The 26,144-nt window shown below is 39.4% G+C and overlaps 1 protein-coding gene across 1 annotated transcript in view; it reads left to right on the forward strand.

The window, feature by feature from the left end:
- MYRFL (myelin regulatory factor like) overlaps positions 1–26,144 on the forward strand; it is a 116,398-nt gene that overhangs the window by 27,347 nt on the left and 62,907 nt on the right. The window contains exons 2-5 of the mRNA XM_060025233.1: positions 6,679–6,769; positions 20,112–20,179; positions 20,285–20,543; positions 21,340–21,431. Of these exons, the coding sequence (XP_059881216.1) occupies positions 6,679–6,769; positions 20,112–20,179; positions 20,285–20,543; positions 21,340–21,431 (510 nt within the window). The remainder of the gene's footprint in view (positions 1–6,678; positions 6,770–20,111; positions 20,180–20,284; positions 20,544–21,339; positions 21,432–26,144) is intronic.

Consider the following 26,144-nt stretch of genomic DNA (forward strand, 5'->3'; position numbering starts at 1 on the left):
GTCCTTCCCCACTGTTGCTACCTTTCCCTCCATTAGACTCCAAGCCTCCTGAGGGGATCGTGTTAATTTTTTTCATGGCTGTGTCCTCAGAACCTTGTACAGTGCTTGGCACATAGTAGGTGCTTAATAAAGAATGAATGAGCCTTGTCTTGCTCTTTCTTCCTTCAAAGTCTAGCTCAAGACAAAACTCCACTATGAGGTCATCTCTGACCATCTCAACTTTTAAAAATATCTTCCATCCATTTCCCTCTGAGTTCTTGTCACTGAATGGAGTTGGCAATCTCTCTTCTCTTCCCTTTCCCTTCTCTTTTTTTCTCCCTCCCTTCCACCTGTCTCTGGCACCCATCAATTTTTACCATTTGGGAGGTGCTCAAGATTTTTAAAATTTTGTTTTAATGCCCTTGGATGAATTAGCAAGCCCAAAGATAAAGACGAAATGGCCCTCCTATACCTCCTATAACCAGTGCAGGGATCTAGTGCAAAGGTACCTTACCCATGGGAAGAATTCAAGGCTCTGGATTACATGAGGGTTATGGGTGTGCAGGATAGACAGCTGAAGTATTGCATATTTAAATTATACCTGGAAAAAAAGTCCACAAAGTTTAACAAAGTTCTCATTAAATTATCGATAATCTATTTCAGATTTCATTACAATGAAAGAAAAAAACTTTTGGCTTACCACTGTTGGCAAAAGCAAAAAGAATACCAGTTGTTTCAGATCCTATTCTATTTTATTTTCCTGGGCATTTTTACATTATTACACTTTAGAATCATTTTGTTATTTTAAGATATTTTTTATTGTGAATGTTTTAAATGTATAGATTAATTTAGGGGTGTTGACACATTGTGTAATAGCGAGGTAATGAAAATACATATTTCTAATATTAACGAAAATAGTTCTAATTTTCTAACCATTGAACGTGATGCTGTTATTTAATGTAGGTTTTCTATCACATATATGTATACGAGAGATATAGCTACGTGTATATGTATGTGTATAAATATATATAATCTTAAGCATGTATTCATTGGAATCAATATTGAATGTTTAATGCCTTCTTGGCATCAGTTGAGAAGGTCAAATACTGTTTTACCTTTGATATATGAATTCCAATATTGAATTATCTTTTTGCTTCTTGATGAATTTTTCTCTTAATGGAAATGTTAAATTCTATTTGATGGCATCTTATTTAGGATTTTGGTATATTATTCACAAATGATATTAGTCTGTAGTTTTCTTTATGCATCTCATCTCTGTCAGCTTTTGGCATCAGTTTTATGCTGGCTTCATAAAAAATTTTGGGTACTTCTCTTTTTTTCTATGTTCCAGAATTGTGAAAATGGCAGAGGAATTATCACCTTGTTAAAGTTTTAGAAGCATGACCCATGATGCCATTGGGACTTTTATCTTTTATGCAAGCGTGGGGGGATGGTCACGAGTGGAAATTTTCTCTATTTACTCCAGGGTTTGTCAGTTTAGACTTTTTCTATATTTTTTCATTTATTTTAGCAATTTGATTGCCTACTTTTTTAGAAAATCATTTTATTCAAAATTGTGCAAAATAATTTTCCAAAGCGTATAGTAGGGATTTAAAAAAAAAGACAACTCATTCTACATTCTACCATCTAACTAGTGTCAACTATGGTGGAATATTATTTCATCATCTTTCTATGAATAGCTGCAGATAGAAGGATGGATAATTAGATAGTAGAAATAACTTAGTAAGAAATGGATCTTAGCTCACATGCACTATTTAAAGAAAATATTAAATATAATATAAAATATTAATTTTAGTTGAATTTAATGGGATAAAAAGAAGGGAAACTGAAGGAATTACAGAATTTAAATAATTATTTCTATACTGTTAGAGATATCAGTTCTAAAGGGGTCTTCCAAGATTAAGAAAGGGGATTTAAAAGTTACTACAAAGTTGGAATAGTTATTTTTTTATTAAATGGTTCAGGTTTAGGGTAATGAAGATGAACTCTGAGATATGAATAATAAGGTGATTAATACCACATCTCTTCCCATTTTCCCTCACCCTACCTTCTAATCTTTGTTGCTGATATTTTTTCCTTTTTAAGGGTTTATTACTTTTACATTTTGATCTGCAACCATAATTCCCTCAGATATTCCCTCTATTTATATGATATATGATATATTTATATATAATATATATAAATGATATATTTATATATTTATGATATATGATATATCATATATCATATGTGATATAATATATGATATAATATATCATAATATATATTATATATAATATATATGATATATATTTATGATATATATATTTCCTATATTTATATGATATATTTATATATATCCCTATATTTATATAGATATATTCCTTATATTTATATGAATTCACTGTTCATCGTAGTTTTTCCTCTTTGATTTCTAAATTTCTGAGTTCTTTATTTTGATTCATGTTTTGCTTGGCTGAATTTCACTGTCAAGGAATTATTTTCAAGAGGAAGTCATGGGGGCTTTATACCCTGAACTTTTAAATTTTGGAATTGTCTGTTGCCTTTACGTTTGAAAACAAATCGGGTGGGTATAAGATTTTGCAAGCCACCTTCTCTTGAAACGCTGTAGAATTTATTGAATGGCTGCAGAGTATTGATATTTCATTGAATGAATGTCAATTAATGGTCATTTATTCTCAAAGATGCAGATGTAGAGGATGGACTTGAGGACACAGGGAGGGGGAAGGGTAAGCTGGGACGAAGTGGGAGAGTGGCATTGACATATATACACTACCAAATGTAAAATAGATAGCTAGTGGGAAGCAGCTGCATAGCACAGGGAGGTCATTTCGGTGCTTTGTGTCCCACTAGAAGGGTGGGATAGGGAGGGTGGGAGGGAGATGCAAGAGGAAGGGGATATGGGGATATATGTATACATATAGCTGATTCACTCTGTTATACAGCAGAAACTAACACACCATTGTAAAGCAGTTATACTCCAATAAAGATGTTAAAAAAAAAAGGGTCATTTATTCTCAATTTTCTGTTATTAAGTGTATTATCGTAAGTGTATTAAGTGGAATTTCTGGATCAAAGTATACATGCACATTCTTTCTTTTTGGAAACGTATGCTAAACACTTTGCAGACAGATTATTTAATATATACTCCTATCAGCAGTGCATAAGAGGGTTATCTTATTTCCATCAGCATTAACAGTGGATTTTATTAATTCCTTGAATATATGCCAATTTGGTAGGCAAAAAGAAAATTTTCTCATATTTTAAATTCTGTTTCTTACTAATGTTTAACATGTTTTGTGCACCTATTAACCAATTTGATTTTTTATTTTATGAACTGCCTTTTAAAGCCCTTTACTATTTTCTGTTGGGGTGTAGCTGTTCCCTTATTGATTTGAAAGAACATTTTGGATATTATGGATATTTACTCTTTTTCACGTATATTGAAAATATTCCTCACTTGGTCTTTAACTTTTTTCACGGATTAAAATGCTTATGATCACGAATGGATACTAAAACTATTAGATAAAAATTTAATGCGGAACAAAATATTTGCACAATCTCAAAGTATCTTGCCACAAATTACAAAAAAAATAGTAGTAACTTTATAGTGGAGAAAGTTGGCAGATAGTACCTTAACCAAGGGATGAAAATTAACATCAATAATGAGACACTGTGATCCTCCTGATACAAGGCACTAAGAGAGACATAATATCATTTGTGTAATATTCTTGCCAAACATACAAAACTTGAATTTAACCTTGAGAAGATATGAGGCAAACAAGAATTGAGAGGCGTTCTGTAAAACAGTTAGCCTACACACTTCAAAAAATATCTAAAGAGGCATGACAGGTACATGTACTATGTTATACTGGATTGAATTCTGGACCAGAAAAAAATGCTATAAATGACGTTATTGAGACAGTTGGCAAAATTTGAATATGGAATGTAGATTGTACAATAAAACTGTGTCAATGTTAAGTTTTCGGATTTTGATAATTTAATTGTGGTTGTGAAGTTAATGTTTTTGTACCTAGGAATATATACTGAAGTATTCACGGGTAAAGGCACTTGTTCTCAAATGGTTCAGAATGGTATGTATAGGTGGGTGTGTATCATTGTGTTTTGTGTGTGTGTGTGTGTGTGTGTGTGTGAGAGAGAGAGAGAGAGAGAGAGAAAGAGACAAGACAGAGAGAATAATGCAAATGTAGCACAATGTTAATAATGATGAATATGAGTGAAGGGTATATGTGACTTCCTTTGTATTCTTGTAGCTTCTCTTTTTTTTTTTTTTTTTTTTTTTGCGGTATGCGGGCCTCTCACTGTTGTGGCCTCTCCCGTTGCGGAGCACAGGCTCCAGACGCGCAGGCTCAGCGGCCATGGCTCACGGGGCCAGTCGCTCCGCGGCATGTGGGATCTTCCCAGACCGGGGCACAAACCAGTGTCCCCTGCATTGGCAGGCGGACTCTCAACCACTGCGCCACCAGGGAAACCCTGTAGCTTCTCTTTAGGATAGAAATTATTTCAAAGTAAAATGTGAAACATTCTTCTCCCCTCAAAAAAAGGATAAAGTAAAATTTTATCAATCTTTTTTTAAAAATAGTTTTTGGCTTTCATGCCATGCTTGGGAAAACCTTCTTTATGTCAAAATCATAAGAATAGTCACTGATGTTTTCTTTCTATCGTTTCATTTATTTATGTTGAAATCTTTGATCTATCCGCAGATTTGGTGCGGAAGCAGGAAAATGATCCAGGTTTTTTTTCTCCCAAATGTATAATCAGTATTCCCCACAACATTTATTGAATAATGAATCTTTCCTCACTAGTGTCAAAGGATATGCTTATCATGCATCTATCGTGTGTGTGTATATATATATATAATATTTATATAAGTATAAAATATATGTTCCATATATAAGTATAAAATATATGTTCCATATATATGTAATATTTCTTGATATATCCTGGACTTGTTTGTGTTCCTTTGATGTGTTCACTTGTGTGTTTCTCAGTACTTATTTACCCCCTTCCTCCCTAATTTTTCTGGTCATTTTTATGTATTTATTTTTCCAGATGAACTTCAGAACATTTTCCTTGAGCATTATTTGATTTCAGATAACATACAAACCAATTCAAAAGGGTTTATTGGATGTATACAGGACTTTGTCATGTAATTAGAGTAGAAGGGTAACAACCAGCCTTATTAAGGGTAAAAAATCATGAAGGACCTGGGTAAAGGACCTGGCAGAAATATTTAGACTATCACTCCTGTCCTCTGCCTTAGCTATTAGGTGACTCAATCTCAACCACCAGCTTTAAAGTCTATTAGTTTGAATTTTGGGAGAAATAACTGACGTGGTCACTGGCCAACCAATGGATTTTTTCTTTCTGATTCAAGTGCCTGTAAAGGTTGCAGGAGACTGTTTTTATAAGGCGAAAGTTCTCAGAAAATGACTGTGTATTTGGCAGACATCATAAATAATGTCTAGTAAAAGCTTTGCAATATTGAATCTTTCAGTCTAAGAACAATGAAGTTCTTTCCATTTATTGAAATCTCTTCTTATTGACCCTTCATAGAGTTTATTAGCTTTTTAAAAAAATATGTTGTCCCTAAATATATGTTTAGATATTTTAGGCTTTTTGTTATTTTGAATGGAATCTTCTTTTTTTTTCATTATATTTATCTGAATTTTTGACTGGTTATTTTTTTGTACATACGAAAGTAATTAGTTTTTATATTTAACTTTAACCATTTATTTTATTGACTTTTCTGATCATTTCTAATCGTCAGTTGTTTCTCTTGAATTTTCTAGGTATAGAGTCATGTTATCTGCAAAGAAAGATTGTTTTGTCTTCTTTATAACATATTTTTATATTTTATATTCTTTTTTTGTTATGTATATATTTATTTATTTATTTGGCTGCGCCAGGTCTTAGTTGCAGCATGCAGGATCTTTAGTTGCAGCATGTGAACTCTTAGTTGCGGCATGTGGGATCTAGTTCCCTGACCAGGGATCGAACCTGGGCCCCCTGCATTGGGAGCGCAGAGTCTTAGCGACTGGACCACCAGGGAAATCCCTATATTTTATATTCTTTAAAAATTCTAGTGTCTTTGTTATGGTCAGAAAGAAACCAATAAGCTTATTTTCATTTTGTAAATCAAGAAAAAGGACAGAACTATTGTGTTGCATTTTGGGAAGTCTAACAAAAATGTGAAGCAAGGTATTGAACTTCTTGTTGAACTTAACTGGAAGTAATCTATCAGACCAACATGCCAATCATCAGTCTATCCATTCATCCAGCCAGCCAGCCAGCTAGCCAATAAATGTTAATTGCTGCCTTTTTCATAACATAGATACAATAAGAAAGACATAGTCCTCGCCCTTAAAGACATTAGATAGAGGAATAAACACAAAAGCAAGCAATTATAATAGTGTGTAAGGCAAAGTACATGGTGTTAATGAATGCACATAAAAAAGCACCTAAACCTGCCTTGGACAGTCAGGGAAGGCTGCTTGAGGAGGGTAACATCTAAAAAGATTTCTGAAGGAGATATTTGAATGGAAGAAAGGCCACACTGTCAATAAATGCATTATGCCATTTAGTTGCTTTGAAATTTTAGCGATTAGCCATTCTGAAAAATTCATGAATCTCAAGATTTTCAATTTGCCTTTGCAGCTCAAGGGGCCAGTGGCACTCTGGGGAACCCGACGCTGGATACAAGTCTGCTGGAGGAATTCTTGGGCAATGATTTTGATTTGGCGGCCTTGTAAGTAATGAGGGCACTGCTCTCCATTTGGTCGTTTTTTTTTTTTATGTTTGACTTTTTTTTTAATATACATTTATTTATTATTTATGTTTGGCTGCGTTGGGTCTTCGCTGCTGCACACGGGCTTTCTCTAGTTGTAGCGAGTGGGGACTACGCTTCGTTGCGGTGTGGTGGCTTCTCTTGCTGTGGAGCACGGGCTCTAGGCACACGGGCTTCAGTAGTTGTGGTTCATGGGCTCTAGAGCGCAGGCTCAGTAGTTGTGGCTCATGGACTTAGTTGCTCCGTGGCATGTGGGATCTTCCCAGACCAGGGATTGAACGCATGTTCCCTGCATTGGCAGGCGGATTCTTAACCACTGCACCACCAGGGAAGTCCCTCCATTTGGTGTTTTTAAAATTATGAAATAATTAAATGAACTGGGAAGTGCTTCCTTCTTTTCTGTTTTCCAGAAGAGCTTGAGTAGAGTTCGTCTTATTTCTTTTACAAATCTTCGGCAGATTTCACCAGTGAAGCCAGCTAGGCCTGGAGTTTTTTGTTTGTATGTTTTTGTTTTTGTTTTATTTAGTTTTAATCTGAAAGCCCTCACCTTCCAATTCAATATCATTAATAGATATGGGGCTATTCAGGTTATCAATTAGTAGTTATCAACTTAGGCAGTTTATATCTTTCAATGAATTTGTATATTTCTGAATTTACTGGCATAAAGTTGTTCATCATATTTCCTTTTTATACTTTTAATGTCTGTAGAATCTATAGTGAACAACAAGTGTTGTTCTTGATGTCAGTAATTCATGTCTTATTTTTTCTTGATCAATCTAGCAAGAGGTTTATCAGTTTTCCTAACCTTTTAAAGAACTGGCTTTTGGTTACATTTATATTCTTAATTGTTTTTCTGTTTTCCATGTCATTGATTTCTGCTCTTATTTTCTAATATTAATATAGCCATGCCAGCTTTCTTTTAAAAAACTTACATGCAATAAAATTCCATTTTTGTCTTGTGTGTGGTTTTGTGAGTTTTGACAAATTCATAGAGTTGTACAACTACTGCCATGATTACCACACACAACAGTTCCCTCACCTGAAACGTTGCCCCTACATTTCCACTTTGTGGTCAAACCCAACACACACCCCTAACCTCTGGTGACCACTGATCTTTTCTCTGTCCTTATAGTTTTGCTTTTTCCGGAATGTCATATAAATGAAGCCATGTGGTATATATAAGTCCAGTTTCTCTCACTAAGCATAATGTCTTTGCTCATTCTTTTTTATTGCTGAGAAAAACTCTGTTGGATTTTTGTAACAGAGTTTGTTTATCCAGTCACTCAGTCAAGGACGTTTTGATTATTTCCAGTTTTTGGCAATTATGAATAATTTCTATAAATATTCATGCACAGGTGTTTGTGTGATCAAGAGTTTTAATTTCTCTAGGGTAATACCTTGGATAGTCTGCTGGGTCGTGTTGTAAGTGGAAACTTAACTTTATAAAAATTGCCAAATTTTCTAGGGTGGCCATACCATTTTACATTACCACTAGCTCTATATTCTAATAGGCGTATAGTGGTATCTCATTTTGTTTTAATTTGCATTTTCCTATCAACGAATGATGTTGAGTCTTATTTCATGTGGTTGTTTGCCATTCGTACGTTTTCTTTGGTGAAGTCTTTTTTCAAATTTTTTGCCCATTTTAAAAAATTAAAGTTTTCTTATTTTTGAGTTTAGAAAATTCTTTAAGTATTCTGGATATAAGAACTTTATTGGGTATGTGATTTATGAATACTTTCTCCAAGTCTATAACTTATGTTTTCATTCTCTTAACAATGTCTTTCCCAGAGCAGAAGTTTTAAATTTTGATGATATCCAATAGATCGAATTTTTCTTATGTGGTTTATTGTTTATATCTAAGAAATATAGATATTGCCTAATTTAAGTTCCCAAGGATTTTCTCCTGTTTCCTTCTAAAAGTATAGTTTTACATTTAGGTCTATGATCCATTTTGAATTAATTTCCATATAAGTTTTGAGATATAAGTTGAGATTAATTTCTTTGTGTATAGATGTCCAGTTACTTTCAGAATCCCTTGCTGGATAACCTTTCTCTATTGAACTGTCTTTACACTGTTGTGAAAAATCAGATGACCATATTTGTGTGGATCTATATCTAAACTCTTTATTCTGTTCCACTGATCTATATATCTGTTATTTTGTCAGTACCACATTATCTTGACTACTGTACTTTTATCATAAGTCTTAAAACCATATAGTGTAAGTTCTCCAAATTTGTCTTCTTTTGTAAAATTGTTTTGGTTATTCTAATTCCTTTGACTTCTCACATAAATATTAAAATCAGCTTGTTTATATCTATACAGTGCTGCTGAGGTATAGATTAGGATTGTATTAAGTATAGAGATCCATTTGGGGAAAATCGACATCTTTACAAAATTGAGTCTTCCAATCCTGAACGTAGTATACCTCTCCATTTATTTAGGCCTTCTTTGCTTTTTTTCATCAGCATTTTACAATTTTAGCATACAAATCTTGTATATATTTTGTTTAGATCTACACCTAAATGTTTCATGTTTTTCTTTGAGTTATTGTAAGTAACAATAAATTTTTTTCAAATTTAAAATTTCAATTTTTTAAAATTTTTTTCAAATTTAATTCCCAATCATTCATTGCCAGTATACAGAACTATTACTGGTTTTTATATTTTGGGCTTAGGTCCTATAATCTTTTTTTTTTAATTTTTTAAATTAAAAAAAATTTTTTTTATTTGGTCTGGCCACATGGCTTGAGGGATTTTAGTTCCCTGACCAGGGATCAAACCTGGGCCCCGGCAGTGAAAGGGCCGAGTCCTAACCACTGGGCTGCCAGGGAATTCCCGGGCCCTGAAATCTTAATGAAGCCATTTACTAGTTTAAGAGCTTTTTGTAGATTTCTTGGCTTTTTATATCTTGACAATCATGTCTTCTGCACATTGGAACAGTTGTATGTCTTTCTTTCAAAACTATATGCCTTTGAATATTTTTTCTTGCCTTATTGAACTGGGTAGAACTTTGGCTATGTTGCTGAATAGGGAAATAGAGAGATCAGACATCCTTGTCTTGTCCCTGATCTTAGAGGGCAGTCACTCAATTTTTTATTATTATGTATGATTCAGCTATAAGATATTTTTGTAATGCCCTTTATTAGGTCAAGGAGATTCTCTTCTACTCCTAGTTTGTTGAGAATTATTTTAACATGAATGGCTCTTGAATTTTGTCAAATGTTATTTCTGTATTTATTAATATGATCATATGTTTGTTTCCCCTGTCTGTTATTATGGTGGATTACTTTGCTAATTTTTGAATATTGAACCAACCTTGTATTCCTGGGATAAACCTCAGTTAGTTTTAAAGTATTATCTTTTTATGTATAGCCGGATTCAATTTGCTAAAATTACTTTGAGGATTTTGCATCTATTGGTCTCCAGTTTTCTTATACTGTATTTTTATGGTTTTGATATCAGGATATTGATAGACTTCTAAAATTAGTTGGAAAGTGTTTTTATATCCTTTTAAATTCTCTGGGTGAGTTGTGTGGAATTGGATTTATTTTTTCCTTAAATGTTTGATAGAATTCACCATGAAATCTTCTGTGCCTGTAGCTTTCTTTGTTGGAAGACCTTACTATGAATTAAGTTTATCCAATAAATTCAGGACTATTTATGTTATCTCTTTCTGCTTAAATAAGTTTTGGTAGCTTGTTTTCTTTTTTCCCCAGGGAATTGATCCATTTCATTGTCAAACTTATAGGCAAAGAGTTGTTCATAGTATTTATTATGCTTTTATAGGCTTTTACTGGCTCTAAGGAGTCTACTGATATTCTCTTCTGTTTCTTATATTGGTAATCACTTTCCTCTCTCTCTCTCTCTTTTAATTAGTCTCTTTAGAAATGTATAAGTTTTGTTGACCTTTTCAAATAAATGTCTATTGGTTTCATTGATCTCTATTGTGTTTGTTTTCAATTTCACTGATTTCTACTCATTATTTCCTTCTGATTGCTTTGGGTTTAGTTCGCTCCTCTTTGTTTCGTTTCTTAAGGTGGAAGCTTAGTTCTTCATTTAAAGTCATCCTTTGCTTTCTAATTTAATCACTCAATGCTATACATTTCCCTCTCCATATGGCTTTAGCTGCCTTCCTCAATTTTTGATATGCTATATTTTGATTTTCTTTCAGCTCAAAATATTTCCTAATTTTCCTTGAGACATCCTCTTTAACTCTGGGTGGCTGGAATTGGGTTAATTTCCAAATATTCGGGAACTTTCCATGTATTTTTCTGTCACTGACTTGTAGTTTAATTCCATTATGGACAGAGAACATACTCTATATAATTCTAATTCTTTTAAATTTGTTAAGGTTTGCTTTATGACCCAGGAAATGGTCTATCTTGGTGAATGTTCCATGTGCACTTGAGAAGAATGTGTGTTCTGCTGTTGTTGGGTCAAGTGTTCTATAAATGCTAATTAGGTCAAGTTGGTTGACATTGTTTTTCCGGTCTTCTATAGCCTTGCTGATTTTTGTCTACTTCTTTTATTTATTACTGTGAAAGGAATGCCAGAGTCCTCAGGAATGATTGTGGATTCAGAGTCCTCAGTTAAGTTCTTTTTTTCTCAGCACTGTCTTCTGTCTTCCAACCTCTGTGGTTTCTGATGAGAAATAGGCAGTTATTTGAATCATTGTTCCCTTGTATGTAATATATCATTTTTCTCCACTTACAAGATATTGTTTTATCTTTGGTTTTAAGCAATTTTATTATAACATGGCTGGATATGGGCATGATTTTCTTTGAGATTATACTGTTTGGGATTTGCTCAGTTTTTTAAACTGTAAATTTTTGGTCTTTTACTACCTCTAGGAAGTTTTTAGCCATTATTTCTTCACATTTATGTTTCTGTACCAACGTCTTTCTTTCCTCTGTCTAGGACTCCAGTGATACAAATGTTAGATCTTTGATATGGTAGACAGGTCCCAGAGGCTGTTAATTTTTTCAATCTTTTTTTTTTCCTCTCTGTTGTTTATACTGGATAATTTCTATTGATTTGTCTTTAAGTTCACTGACCCTCTTCTGTCATCTCCATTCTGTCATTGAGCCTACCTTGACATTTCTGTAAATGCCCTTCCTTCTCTCCCTCATGAAAGACAGAGAGTGGAACAAGATGTGAATCTCAATAGTAACAGGGAAACCTATTTGCAGGTACTTTGGTACCTGGCTCTTGCTGCTCTTTGCCAACAAAAACATCCTTGCCAAAATGACTGTGGGGAAGAAGGGAGGCTCAGCATTTTGCAAGCTACTTAAACACACACACACACACACACACACACACACACACACACACACACACACACACACACACACACACACACACACACACACACACACACACACACACACACACACACACACACACACACACACACACACACACACACACACACACACACACACACACACACACACACACACACACACACTGGTGGGTTGCCACATGTCTGAGCCCACACTCTGAGCTGGCTCTTCTGCTCCAGGCACTGCATGGGCTGAACCCAATCACCCTTGTGCCTGCCTTCATATTCCTCTCAATCCATCCACGCAGCTGCCATGAATTCCTGTGACAAGGGTGGGCAATGGGTATATCCTTACCATCTCTGCCTACAAAAAACCTGCCAGAAGTTGTCAGTTTCCGTCCCCTACAAGACTTTTCCTCAAAAGAAGGTAGACCTGATTCCATCAGGGTTCTGTTTAATCATCTGGATCACTTTTATAACTGGCATAAAGTACTTTAGCTGTTTGCAGGGAAAAGTGAACAACCGTTAAGTCTTATTCGGAGAGCTGTCCTTCTACCTGGGAGTTCAGAAATCTATCATATGATCTTAGTCTCCATGATAATAATGGTCCTTCCAGCAAGACCAGAGATATCTCCCTATAGGCGATCGCTCCTGAGATTCCGACATGGTTTGCCCAATCAGATTCACTCTCTACCCTTGGGAGTGGGTGTCTGGCATTTGTAAGTGAGGTAGAGGAAGGAGTTAATAGTGTTGAGTATTTACCAAGTATTAGGCATTGTTCTTTGCACTTTACATATTTACTCATTTAATTGCATATTTGATTTTACACATTTCATTCTCTTATCAACTCTTCCAAATAGGCACAGTATTATCCATATTTTACACATGAAGAGGCTGAAGTGCAGAGAGGTTGAGTAACTCTTCGTATGTCGATAAGTGGCAAAGCTGGGATTAAAATGTGCCTGGCTCTAGAACACCTGCCCTTTCTTCTACATTTGTCTTTTGGATTAATTGATGTTTTAGGGGATGTTTTAGACTCCGTGACTCTCAGGGAAATACATTAAGTGGGTCTACATTTATCTGCCAAAAGGTGTGACTCAGAATGGATCCTGAGCCATAGTTTGCAAAGATTGTCAGAGTTCAGGCCCGTTAAAGAAAAGTCCTATGATCAGATAAGCTGCTATTGCCTTATAAAAATGGCTCAGGTGCATGCAGTTAAGTGGAGCTGCAATAGAAATCCAAGAGAGAACAAGTGGAAACAGTCCCAGTCCGTGACCATGGATTTGTTGGGCGCGTCCAGTGATCATTGCATCTGTACAATGTATTCAAATACCCCAAGTGTTGAGTATTTCTAAATACCAGGCTCTCTTTTTGCAGGATAGTTGCATTCCTCACAACAGCGCTGGGGTGCAGGTTTTCTTGCCGGGGCTCCCAGCTAATAAATAGCAGAGTTGGGATTCAAACATGAATTTACTACAAAGCCTGAGTTACTTTCTCTCTACTATATTGCCCATGATTTGTGCCTTTTAAAAGTATCAGTGACAACCCTTTAAGCGATTTAAGAGAACATTAGGCTGTAAAATTTCTAGGAGCAAATTTGAATCTCATAGGCAGATTTTCAAATCTCAAAGATATTAAAAAATGGAATTATTGGCTCTGTGAAACAGATGTCCCTAAATGCTCTATGGAAAACTGGTCCCCCGAGATGCTGTGGGAAAAAAAGTTCCATGATCAGGAATAAATAAGTATGTGACTCACTGGCTTAAACAAAATTAAATGTATTTCTTTACCGCAGGACTTCTCAGGGCCTTTGATGTGCTAATATGCAACTGGGAAAGGGAAACGTTAGGCAGTGTTCTCAAACTTATGTGGCCATGGGCCCCTTTTGGGAGCATGTACCCACGTATGAGCATTGGGATGTGCTGCTCAGGACATTCTCATCCTTCCGTGTGAATCTAATTGGTATGTTGAACCGGGGGCAGTTCTGTCAGGACGGGAAGATTTCTGACAGTTGCTCTTAACCCTGTATTTCCGTGTGTGGTGGAGTCCAGGGCAGCTGTCTGCCCAGGGGGAGTAGGAGCGGGCAGAAGTCCTCTCTGATCCCCTAGGTTAGCCAGCCTGTTACCTACTAGGCACACAGGTGAGCTAGGTGAGCTGTGGGGGCTGGACACACCGGGAAATGTCCAGGTATGGAGTGCCGCCTGGAGGGCGGGAGGCTAGAGATTTAGGGGAAAGCATAAATTCCTGGAGGTTGCAGTGAAAAAGGACAAGAAGTGTGTGTGTGTGTCTGTGTCTGTGTGTGTCCGTGTGTGTGTGTAGAAGAAGGAAGGCTCTGGAAAAGTCACCAGTGAATCTTCAAGACAGGTTTGTTTCATTCAAAAATGCCCAGAGTTTCACCTGTTTCCGTCCTTTGCTCAAACTGCAGGCCAGGTTGTAGCAGCAGCAGCAGCATCGCCTGGGAGCTACGACTGTAGCACCTCAGGCCCCACCCCCAAAATGCTGAATCAGAATCTGCATTTTTAACAGGATCCCCATGGGATTCACAGGCATATCACAGTTTGAGAAGCCCTACTTTAGGTCACGTGCATATGCCTCCTTCCCAACCACTTCCCGAGACCCAGACCAAGTCATACAGTTTGGTTTGAGTGTGCTCAGTGCGAGTAGACAGTATACCGAGCTTCAGGCTGGCCTTGAGGTGCTGCAGATGGGGTAAGAGGGAGCTAGCTGAAGACATTGAGGTGACAGCTCATCACAAGTTCGAATGGGTGACTTCATAGGAGGGGAACCTAGAGACATATTAGGTCCGTGAGGAATCAACTCCGGGTTTCATTTCATTTCATTCTAATGGTTGAGCTTAAGCATCTAATATTCTGGGTTTCACTTAGGACATATCTTATTGAGATTGGAAGGAAAAATGAGTTAGGCATCAATGACCAGCTGCATGTTTTACTTCTGCCACCAGTAGAGTGGGGCTGATAAACTGTTTACCGTGATGTTGCGGAAGGGAGTGAGGTAATCCACATAATTCTATGAGATGAGCTTGTTAAAGGCTGAGTTCATTGACCGGTTTGATTTCTGGGTTCAAACGGATGCAGCAGGAGAAAAGGTAAACAGAATCCTGGGCAAAAACATTACCAGTGACTTCTAGATTCTAAAGATTTTGTAGAAAATGAAATCACTTATAGTAATTAATTTGATTAGGATATTTAAATATCTGTATTGAAAACATTGTGTTCTTTAGAGCATAAACTCTGGTGATCGATCACTTTACTCCAGTTTGACTAGATGCCAGGTGAATACTCTCGGGTATGTTACTTAACCTCATCAAGCCTCGGTTTCATTGCCTGTGGTGTAGGGGCAGTAATAGTACCTTTTCACATGGTTGGTAGCAGAGATTAGATGAAGCAACACCTGCAAGGGTTAGCTCAGTGCCTGGACCAGAGTAGGTCCTCCATAAAGGTTGTCTGTTTCTAAAGCAGCAGGGGAGAGTGGTAAGAGGGAGGGTCAGGGTTCTCACAGTTTGCCAAGATAGAGCCGAAGGGGAGGGGTGGCAACTTGCTTTTCTTGCTTCCATTGCCCTGTCATGAAATGATTTTCTTGGGCTACTTTATTCACTGATGACATTTCTGCCAAGGCCCTTTCCCATCCCAACTTCCGGGTAGTGGGTACAAACCCTATGCAAGCTTGGTCAAGTATTTATCAAGTGCCTACTGCATGCTCACCAGTGGGCACTATGCAGGAGACACACACACACACACACACACACACACACACACACACACAGTATTAAGACATGCTCTTAAGTGAATGTCTGCGTGGGAGGACATGAATCATACACATGAAAAACTGGAGAAAATACTTTCAGTAACAACTGTTTTTATGCTGTAATTGGGTGATGGGGTACAACAGTGAACAAAACAGATGAAGTTCCTGCTAACAGTTTACCAAGGGCAATGTGGTGGAAAACGGTCTGCCCGGTAGGGCACCCAGGCATTTTTCTTTGAGTTGGTGGTGTGTGGTAATAATGATAAATAGCAGATTGACTTTCTGTGGATTTAAGTATTGTTTTTAAGTTCTCAGCAGGCAATGCATTTCCTTATCACCTGCTCCTGGGGAGAGCCATTCCCATCCCTTCACTCTTGGTGCTCCATTGTTGTGATGCGACTCCAGTGGGAAGAGAAAGACAATGGTGTATAGTATAAAGTCATTCAGTAAAAAGATGAAGAAAAATAAGTGTAAGGCAGGGGAGTAGAAAGTGAGGGGTGGGAGAAGGCTACCATGTTAGATTGGTGGTCAGGAATGCCCTCTCTTGATATATGAATTTATATAAACAACATATTTATGGCCACATGTCAGGTAAAAAGCAGTAATTCATACTTATTAAGTAATAACTCTGTACCAGGCAGTGTGCTGAGTTGATATCAATGTGCAATAGAGCTTTAGAGAAGGTGTAGTTTGTATGTGAAGACCCCGGGGGAGTCATTGGAGAAAACTGAGGATTGGACTGTTGAATTGTGAATAGTCCCAGATGGGTGTTCACGGGAAGCCCTGTGTCTTAATACTGTGAGTCCTGCAGTCCTACCTAGTGTTTAGTAGAGTTATGAGCACCTACTAGGCACTCAATAAATGCTTGATCAAGCCTGGCTGCGATCTGAAAGAAATCCTGGCTGCTTTGGTTGCAGCATGCAGATGTCATGGATGTGCTAACCTCAGCCAGCTGGAGAGAAAAGTCTGTTTTGAACTCCTTTTGGTTTACATGGCATTCAACCCCCAGGAGACCACACTTTGCCATTCACCCTCCAAAAAACAAAAGCAAGTTGTGTGTCTGAGAGGAAGGGATTTAGAAAGCAAATTATTCATTTTATAAAATCATTTTATAAGAATTTCTTGATTTTTATAACCATTTCCTGTAGAAGGTAGAGATAGAGACAGCCCCTCAAGGAGTGACCAATGGTTCTGTCAATTTCTAGGTCCCTTCATGGAAATCCCTTCAGCATAATAGGAAAATTCAGAGCACTGAAGGCCCAAAACAGTCTAATGTGCATTGCTGACATCATGATTGTGAGTAGGGAGGAGTTAACTGCTTAGAAACAGTCTCAGACAACAGTGTTTTTCTTAAAGTTAATCATTGCCCTTGTTTTAAACAATTTGCTTAGTTTTGAAGGTAGCTATCCTTAAATCTTACGTGAAATTTTCTGAAAAGGAATGCAAAATTTCTCCCAATACAGTAAAATGCATTGAACACGAAATGCAATGAAATAAAGGAGTAGCCAGAGTGAGTTTGGGAAGGGAGAGTAAACTGTAAGGAAAGTATTAAAACTTTTAAATTCGCATTTTAAAACCACCAACACATGTTCCTGCTACTCAACACAGGGACCTTTGGTTCTCCACAAGGACCTGCTGGGTGGGGCATGCATGCCAGTCTGTGATGTGACGTGCCATATTTCTCGAGTGTATTGATAATTTGCTTGTGATTTTCAGTTTTCATGAACGTTATTGAATTCAGTGGTGCTGCAAATGTAAAGGAAAGTAAACAACTGCCTTGAACCTTGAATGTGGAATTGTGAGATCACAGAGTCAATCACAAAATTTAATTTGTAAATTTTAAAACAATTAATTTATTTTTGGCTGCGTTGGGTCTTCGTTGCTGCGTGCGGGCTTTCTCTAGTTGCGGCGAGCAGGGGCTACTCTTCTTTGCGGTGCGCGGGCTTCTCATTGCGGTGGCTTCTCTTGTTCCGGAGCACGGGCTCTAGGTGTGCAGACTTCAGTAGTTGTGGTGCACAGGCTCAGTAGTTGTGGCACACGGTCTTAGTTGCTCCACGGCATGTGGGATCTTCCCGGACCAGGGATCGAACCCGTGTCCCCTGCATTGGCAGGAGGATTCTTAACCACTGCGCCACCAGGGAAGTCCTCGTTTGTAGATTTATACATGTAGAGTGATACGAAGTTGAATGGTGCCATATATACGGCTTATAATGAAAACCAGTAATCCTTTGCCCCACTCCTCCCCATGTCCCCAAGTTTGGCTCTCCCAGAGGCAGATACTTTCCAACTCTTTTAGATGTTTCAACCACCTTTTATCTGAATAATGGTTTATATTACTGTTCTTGCTTTATACATCTTAAGAACTTACTATCATCTTCCAGGAGGATTTAACTTTCTTATATCATATCCGACACCCACTTCTATCCCCAGCCTCCCAGTATCATAAAATTGTATAAGAATTTTTGGTTAGGTTTATATTCAGGGATTACATTACTATCACTGTGTGTTCACATATAATTTACTACGATTATATTTTCTTTCTTGAGTTTTTTTTTTCTCTGCTTTTATTTGCGTTTATTTTTTTCAGCATTTATTCCTGGGCCCTAAGTTTTTGTTTCTTCAGTCTCTTCTAGGATGTCTTTTCTTCTGTGCAACCTCTTCTTCTGGTTTAGGAACAATGTGTTCTTTTTCAGTAAGGATCATCTCAAGGTGGAAGGGAGAGCTCATGTATGGATTGATCCAACCATGAGCTGTGTAAATCCTGCGCCGAATCTTGGGAGTTTTGTTCACCTGGATGTGCTCAATGAGTCCTTCCATTTTTCGCCCAGTAGCTCTACAATCTCCCTGGATCCGTTTCTCCAGAGAATAAAACTTTCCAATTTCTGTTGGGATGATAGAGGTAGTTGCCTGACTATACAGGTGGGAGAAGTTGATTTAAGGGTCCAGCTGTTCTTTAATTAAACTGTCAATCAATTCTTTCACTTTTAGTTCTACCTTACCCCTGAATTCAGAAACTGCTGGTGATGCCAATGTCTTGGGCTTTTCTGGAGTTGTTTTCAACTTGGACAATGTCTTGTTGGTTCCTACATCCCCTCTGCCATCCCCAGGCAGCTTTTCCCTTCTGGTAATTCAGTTACCATCCATCCTATTTCTGTCTGCCATACTGTTACTGAAATATGGTCTGTTGTAGTCTCTATTCACGTACTCTATGTCTTTTTCTGTTTATGCCTCTTTATTCTTTTACTTTTATTTCGGTGGAGTTTTGGGAGTTTCATTTCGGCGGAGTTTTTTCGGTGGACTTTTTGGAGGAAGGGAAATGTATGTTTTCTATTCCCTTATTAATAAAAAGTGAATAAATGATAAAGGACCAATTTGAGGAGAAAACATAAGTTTTCTAGTAAATAATAAAAACAGATTTCTCTCTTCATTGCATGATGTTGAAATCTTAATGAACCAAGAAAAATATGATAGCTTACTCTCTAGCAAGAGAATCAAGTGGAGGATGGTGGTGATTATATATAACTTAGAACCACAGAGTTTCTGAGCCATAAGAAACTTTTTGAACAGAAAAGGTAGCGTTTTTTTGAACAGACATTTTCACACTTAGTGATGGTACTCATTTTTTAAAATGAAGTTTTACTTGCACCTCAATATATAAAACAGAAAAAAAGTTATAAAATATTTCCCCCAGGCATTTAAAATTTTTCTTTTGTAAAACACCTGAGCTCCTTCCAAGAGCTTGGAGATTCCCCAGAGCACAGGTGGAAAACCATTGCTTTAGTGGTGACATTTTATACTGCTTTAGCCCAACCATCTCTCTGGCGTAAGTGCTTTGAGAATGTTAAGAAGACACAATAACGTTAATTAAGCTTTGTTGCGCACTCACTGTGTTTGGGGATGTATGTTGTGGGCTTTACACACAGTATCTCGTGTAATTTTCACTATGATGCTATGAGGAAGGCATAATGATTATTCCCATTTTATAGGTGAGGAAGTGGAGGCCTGAAGAGGTTAAGTACTTGTTCATGGATACACAGCTAGGAAGTGGAAGAGCTGGGACTCAAACCCGGGTCTGTTTGACTCAGAGCTCACTCAACACGACACTGGGCATGTTCTGGTGGGCTTTGGCCCCCAGGAGCACCTGGAACCCTCCCTAGGGGTGCTGTACACAGAGGGCTGCTACCAGTTTGTGAAAAAAAAATATAATGATGGAATAAGTTACAAACAAAAGGAATGCATGTCTCTAATCCTCAGGCAACGCCAGCTCCCAGATACCCCACCCTATTCTGCGTCAGACTCCAGCTCTCCTCCACAGGTCAAAGGTGAGTGGGACCCACCTCCCTCCCACACGTCTGGCACTTGCTTCTCTTCTTTTGGACTCTGCATGGTGAGAAAGATGGGCCTTTCTCACTTGTGTGTTTCCCCAGGTGCTTGCTGCCCGACTCTGACACCTGCCGCCGGGGGGATGCCAGCTGCTTTCCTCCTCTCAGCAGCTGCTCCTGGGATGCTGCCTGCACACCTGCCGCAGGGCTCGTCTGAGATGAGCGACTCTGCTCATTCCCACAGTGCCTTTCACAACTGCTACCCAGACGCCCGTCATCTCAGGACCCCTCTGGACCAGTCTGTGTCCTCCCATCTGGGAACTGGTTGTTCTTACCATCCGCAGCCTCTGTGCCACAGTCCTGGGTAAAGGGCAAGATATTTAGTTATGAAAGACCAGCCAGCCCCTCTACCCCGCAGTGCTGGTAAAGAGTGAACTGTGGAGTCCTCTCCAGGAGATGGCAGTGTTGAGACATATATCAGACCCCCAGTGCCCTTGGCTTCAAACCAACTTTTAATCAACAATCCACTGAACCCAAGGCCCTCATTCAGTGGAAAGCTAAAATGTCAGAAATGTATAGGGAGATTCTGGGTGCTGGAGAAAGCACTGTTTGCATTTGCAGCCTCAACTAGACCACTCAAGTGATTTGTGAATGAGCTCTCTGAAAAATATCTGTCAACTGTCTTAATTAATATTCTTTTCTTCTCTTTCCCTTCCTCTCCGCCTTCCCTCTCTTTCGTTCCTCCTTCTGGATCTAGAGGATGGCAAAAAGAGTAAAGGCCATCAAAAACTGTGATAAAATTCTATGTGAAAAACATTTTCAGGTATAAAATATACCCTTAGATTTTAAGTATCTTCTGTCTTTGTCTCAATGAGTCCTCTGCCTTTGGAAATGTTGTCAGTTTATTTTTCAAATAGGTGAATCCCAGATCCACTGGAGAGTGAAAAACTAAGCTTCAGACTAGTAGGGCTCATAGAATAGGAGCTTGCCCGTCCACTCCATGTATCCACCTGGTGTTGCAGACTAGTAGGACTCAAGGAACCTTAACTAACTAGAATGAGTCTTAGGAAGAGGCCCAGAGCAGAGTCCTGGGAAATTAAATTTGACTAACTTGGAGAGAAAAGAAGAATCCTAACCTTATTTTGGGTTCTTAATTTTAGACCCTCATTGCCACCGACCAAGAAGAGAAAGTGCACACAGGCGCTGGAAGACTCCGGGAACTGTCACGTGTGGGCCCACCACTCCAGACCAAGTGAGCCAATCCGGGGCCTGTCACTGCCATTAAATCATGGATTTTTCCCAGCCTTGCAGTAGCCCTACAAAATTAGTTTCTCTCTCATAGAAGGGCAATGCTAGGCTCTGGGAATTTATTTCTTCCCTCTTGACATAATGTTTCATGCAGTGTTAGGTAGGGTCATACAGGTGCTCCTGGGAAGAGATGCCATTGTCTCTCTGGTGGAGATGAGATGCTGGTCCCTTCAGTTTTAGGGGCAATTGTGTCTCAGGGGACCAAGGCTCCAGGCCTGGGGAAGCCGTGCCGTGTGGCAGCACCTACAGGAGCCCGCTGGTGTGCTTGTTGCTTCGTTCAACTCAATCCTTCTCAACTCAGACGTGCACACATGTAACATGGGGATCTTGGTAAAGTGCAGATTCTGGTTCAGTACGCCTGAGGTAGGGGCTGAGATTCTGCATTCCTAACAAGCTCCCAGGCGATGCCCATGCTGCTGGCTCATGGGAGGGACTCGGAGAAGCAGGACTTTAGAGCAGCGGTCCCCAACCCTTCTGGCACCAGGGACCGGTTTCGTGGAAGACAGTTTTTCCATGCATGGCGGGTGGCGATGATGGTTCAGGTGCTCATGCGAGCGATGGGGAGCGATGGGGAGCGATGGGGAGCCGCAGATGAAGCTTTGATCGCACGCCCGCCGCTCACCTCCTCCTGTGCAGCCTGGTCCCTAACAGGCCGTGGACCTTACTGGGCCGCAGCCCAGGGGTTGGGGACCCCTGCTTTAGAGGATTTCTCCAGGGCAGCAGGAAGGTAGAAAGTTGAGCTTCCCTAGCGCTTGCTTCCAATTAGCAAGTTCCCAGTAGATCTTTGAAATTCTGGAAAATCATTTTAAAAGTCTTTCAGCAGCATTATACGATGCCCAAGTGGTCAGCCCCCCTCATTCTTTGTCTTATATATCATGGGACATACCATGTTTTGAGCTTAGAGACCTGATCAAGTTGGGAACAAACTGAGGCTTCTGAGCCTGAAGGCTTGAACTTCTGAATCTCCAGAGTAAACGCTGTGACACGTATTAGGGGAAAGGAGAATCCTCCGTGCCAGTGCTATTAGCCACTATAAATACTTAATGTAGGCAGTGAGAATAGTGCCCCAAATACAGGGTACCAGGTCATATCTCTTTTACTCCCAGGCCTCAGCTTGGCAAGGATCCAAGATTTCCCTCTCGAGGCTCCCCTCCCTCTGTGGTCCCTACACTCCAGGGGTTTATGCTGCCTGGACAGGAGGTGCCCGTGGCTTTCTCCCCTGCTCCGGTTGCTGCCTTTGCCCTTCACAGCCACGTGATGAGAGCTGGTCCTCTGTGTCCTGTGGAGCCTGCTGGTCCTTTCAGGGACGTCTGGCCTCAGCTCCATCATGGGCTGTGAGGGTCCTTCAGTGGACGATGACGTCACTTGGCCTTGTCCCACAGATCGTAACCCCCTGGGCATGCTGTGGTAGCACTGCACGGGGCATGCAGCCATTGTATAAACCAAACCTCTGCTGCCTTCTTATCTTTTGCATGGATCCACCATGGCCAGCAGCTGCTTGATTTTTCTTATTCAACCTCAGAAACGCAAAATGCTAATTCAAGCCTTGTTTCTGGATAATGTAGAGCTCTCCATCCACCTTCCTGTGCATGGTTACTCTAATTTCTTCAGGTATCCCTGCATCCTGCCTGCAGCTTCTTTATGCTTCTCAAATACAGAAAGCTGGGTAAATTTCTAGCCAGATGAGGGACCCATCTGTTCACTCTCCCACAGATGCAACAGCTCCCTGAGAGTACTGGGCAAGTCACCCAAACCTTCCAAGAGTTTTCTCATCAAACCAGATTGCTCCTCAAATTCTCCTGGCTGTTGCAGAGTTAAGCTCCATCCTGTGATGATGTTCTGTGGCCTGTCCCTAGAGAGGGCATTGAGAACAGCCATAGAAAAGTAACTGAAATGTTCCAACAGATAGGAAATCTTGCATCCCTTGTTTAAATCCTATTCAAAGGTCACTGAAAAGCCACCTAAAGATAACTGGCTCCAGACAACAGTTCCAGAATGAAAAATGAGCAGGTTCCCAGGGGAATTAAAAACAAAAACAAAAAACAATCCAAATGCCATGTTTTCAGCAGAAGTTTTCCAGTGGAGAACTCGTATTTGATGTTGCAGAGGCCAAGGGTTTTATAAAGGTCCTGGGGAAATGGCATACGGGTAGTGGAAGGAGGGGCTAGTCTTATGGGCAGGATTTTGATGGGGGAAGATGTTCTAAATCAATGAGTAAGACTTTTCCAGTGACCTTTTCCCCAGCAGTTCACTTTGGCCGAGGATGCCAAGAACCCCCTTTATAAGGATCACAATGTAGAATTACTGGGTTGCTGGGGGCAAAGGTAAAATCTTGCCTAGAGAGAATGTAGCTGCAGGGCAGGCTCCTGCCAGCTAGCTGGTTCCTGTCCCCCCATGGTCTGGACCCCAAATACAAGAGGGTTCCTGGTCCCACCTGATCCTAACTCTAAATAAAAGAGGGCTCACAGCCTCATATGGTTTGAACTTCCAATGCATGAGGGTTTTTCAGCCCCAGAGTCGTAGCTTTTGGTCCACAGTGAGAGGTGCCTGGGCTGAAGTCACACTGTAGAGTCAGGAAAAGCCTCATGTCTCCAGTAATCGGGGACTTTTCAAGCCTGACTTTTCTTGATTATCAAATGAGAATCACAATTTCTACTTCACCCATTTCCAACACTTTTAAAAAAAGTAATGTATAAGAAAATATTTTGAAAGCCATTCAAATGCAAGCTGTGAATTTTCTCCAGAAAGTTGGGACTTGGGCAGTTTGATACCTTCATACTTCTGTTTCTCTCTTCTGTTACATTTTCTCAAGAAATCCTCACTGTAGCATGAAGAGAAGAGAAGGTTTGAATCCCATCTCTTCCACATAACAGCTGTGACACTGGACTAGTTATTTCAGGTCTTTGAACCCCAGTTTCCACATTTGTTAAATGGGATTAAGAATCCTTACCTTGTAACCACTTTATAAATCTGTTTGGCTGCATCTGCTAAAACATATCCAATGACCCAGTGATTCCCCACCTAGGAATATACCTAACAGAAGTGTATACACGTGCCCACTAAAAGACATCCCCCCAAATATTCATAGCAGCACTAGTTGTAATAACCATAAACTTAAAGTAACCTGAATGGCCATCAGGGATAAACTGTGGTATATTCATGCAGTGGAGTACTATACAGCAATGTATATTCATGTAGTGGAGTACTATACAGCAATGAAAACGAACAGACTACTGCCATTTGCAACAACAATGAGTGAATCTCATAAACATGATGTTGGGCAAAAGAAGCCAACACTTAAGAGTACATATCATATTATACCATTTCTATAAACTCCTCTATGGTTTGGATTTCAGAATAGTGATTATTCCTGGGCAGGAGAAAGTAGTAACCAGAAAAGGGCATGAGCGCTTCTTCTAGAGCGCTGGAAGTGTCCTATTTCTTGATCTAGTGGTAGTTACCTAGTATAATTCATTTTATAAGAAGGTATCAAATTGTGTACTAATGATCTGTGTACTCTCCTTCATATATATTATACTTTAATAATGAACGTTTATTGAAAAAAAAGGGATCCTTACCTTGAAGATGAGTTAACGAGTTGATGAGAAACTATGCCAAGTGTCTGGGACAGTGCCTGCAGCACAGAAAGCACACAGGACCAGTAGATAACATTTTTATTATCATTAATCTTGAGGTCCCAGATTGCCATCCCTGGGGCTCACCAGCTGATAGCTAGCTCCCAGGGAAGCCAGGACTATGTCAGTCCTATGGAATGGCTGCCCCGAAAATCTTGCTGCTGTGATGGGAAAGGTCTGGAAATAGCTTTATCCTTGAGGACAATGTCCCCTACCCACTGCCCACCCTCCCTACCAGCACTTGGAGGAGTGGCACTGACCTTTGGTTGATTCCCCTGGCGCCTTACTGCCATACTTGAGTAGGAAAGGGTCCCAGTTAGCTGGTGTTCACTCAGGCCCATGACATTAATTATTTCACATTAGATAGAGTTACTATGGAGGCCAAGAACAGAAGTACTTGCCAAGGCTTGTTAGGAATAACTGAGTCACCTGAGTTGAAACAGATACGTGTGATAATGACAGTGCCGCTAATACTAACCAAAGGCACCATTGTTTAAACTCTTACTGGTGGCAGACACTGTGCTAAGCACTTACCGACATGACTCGCTGAATTCCTTCAACAGTCCTGGGAGGCATCATATTGTTACTCACATTTTGCAGGTGAAGAAACTGAAGCCTAGAGACGTTAGACCATTTTCCTAATTGTGTAGCCAGTATATGTAGAGTTGTGATTCAAACCCAGTTCTGTCTGATTGCAAACTCCAAGCTCCTGAACTTCCTTTATCCTCTCTCCGCTGAAGGAGGGAGGAAGGAAAGATGGAAGAACTAGTTTCTCCCTTTCTCTGAACTTGGTATAAGCAGGCAAACCATGGAAGGTTTTTTGTTTGTTTTTAAAACCTTTTGAGCCAGGTAACTTTTGGAGGAGTGAGGGCATGAAGAGCTACTTGCATTGCTGACCTCCTGTATCCTTTTTATTTTATTTTGGCTGCGCCGGGTCTTAGTAGCCGCACGCAGGATCTTTTTTTAGTTGCGGCACGCAGGCTTCTTAGTTGTGGCATGCATGTGGGATCTAGTTCCCTGAC

Source organism: Delphinus delphis, chromosome 11 (assembly GCF_949987515.2).
Source record: "Delphinus delphis chromosome 11, mDelDel1.2, whole genome shotgun sequence".
Lineage (NCBI taxonomy): Eukaryota > Metazoa > Chordata > Mammalia > Artiodactyla > Delphinidae > Delphinus > Delphinus delphis.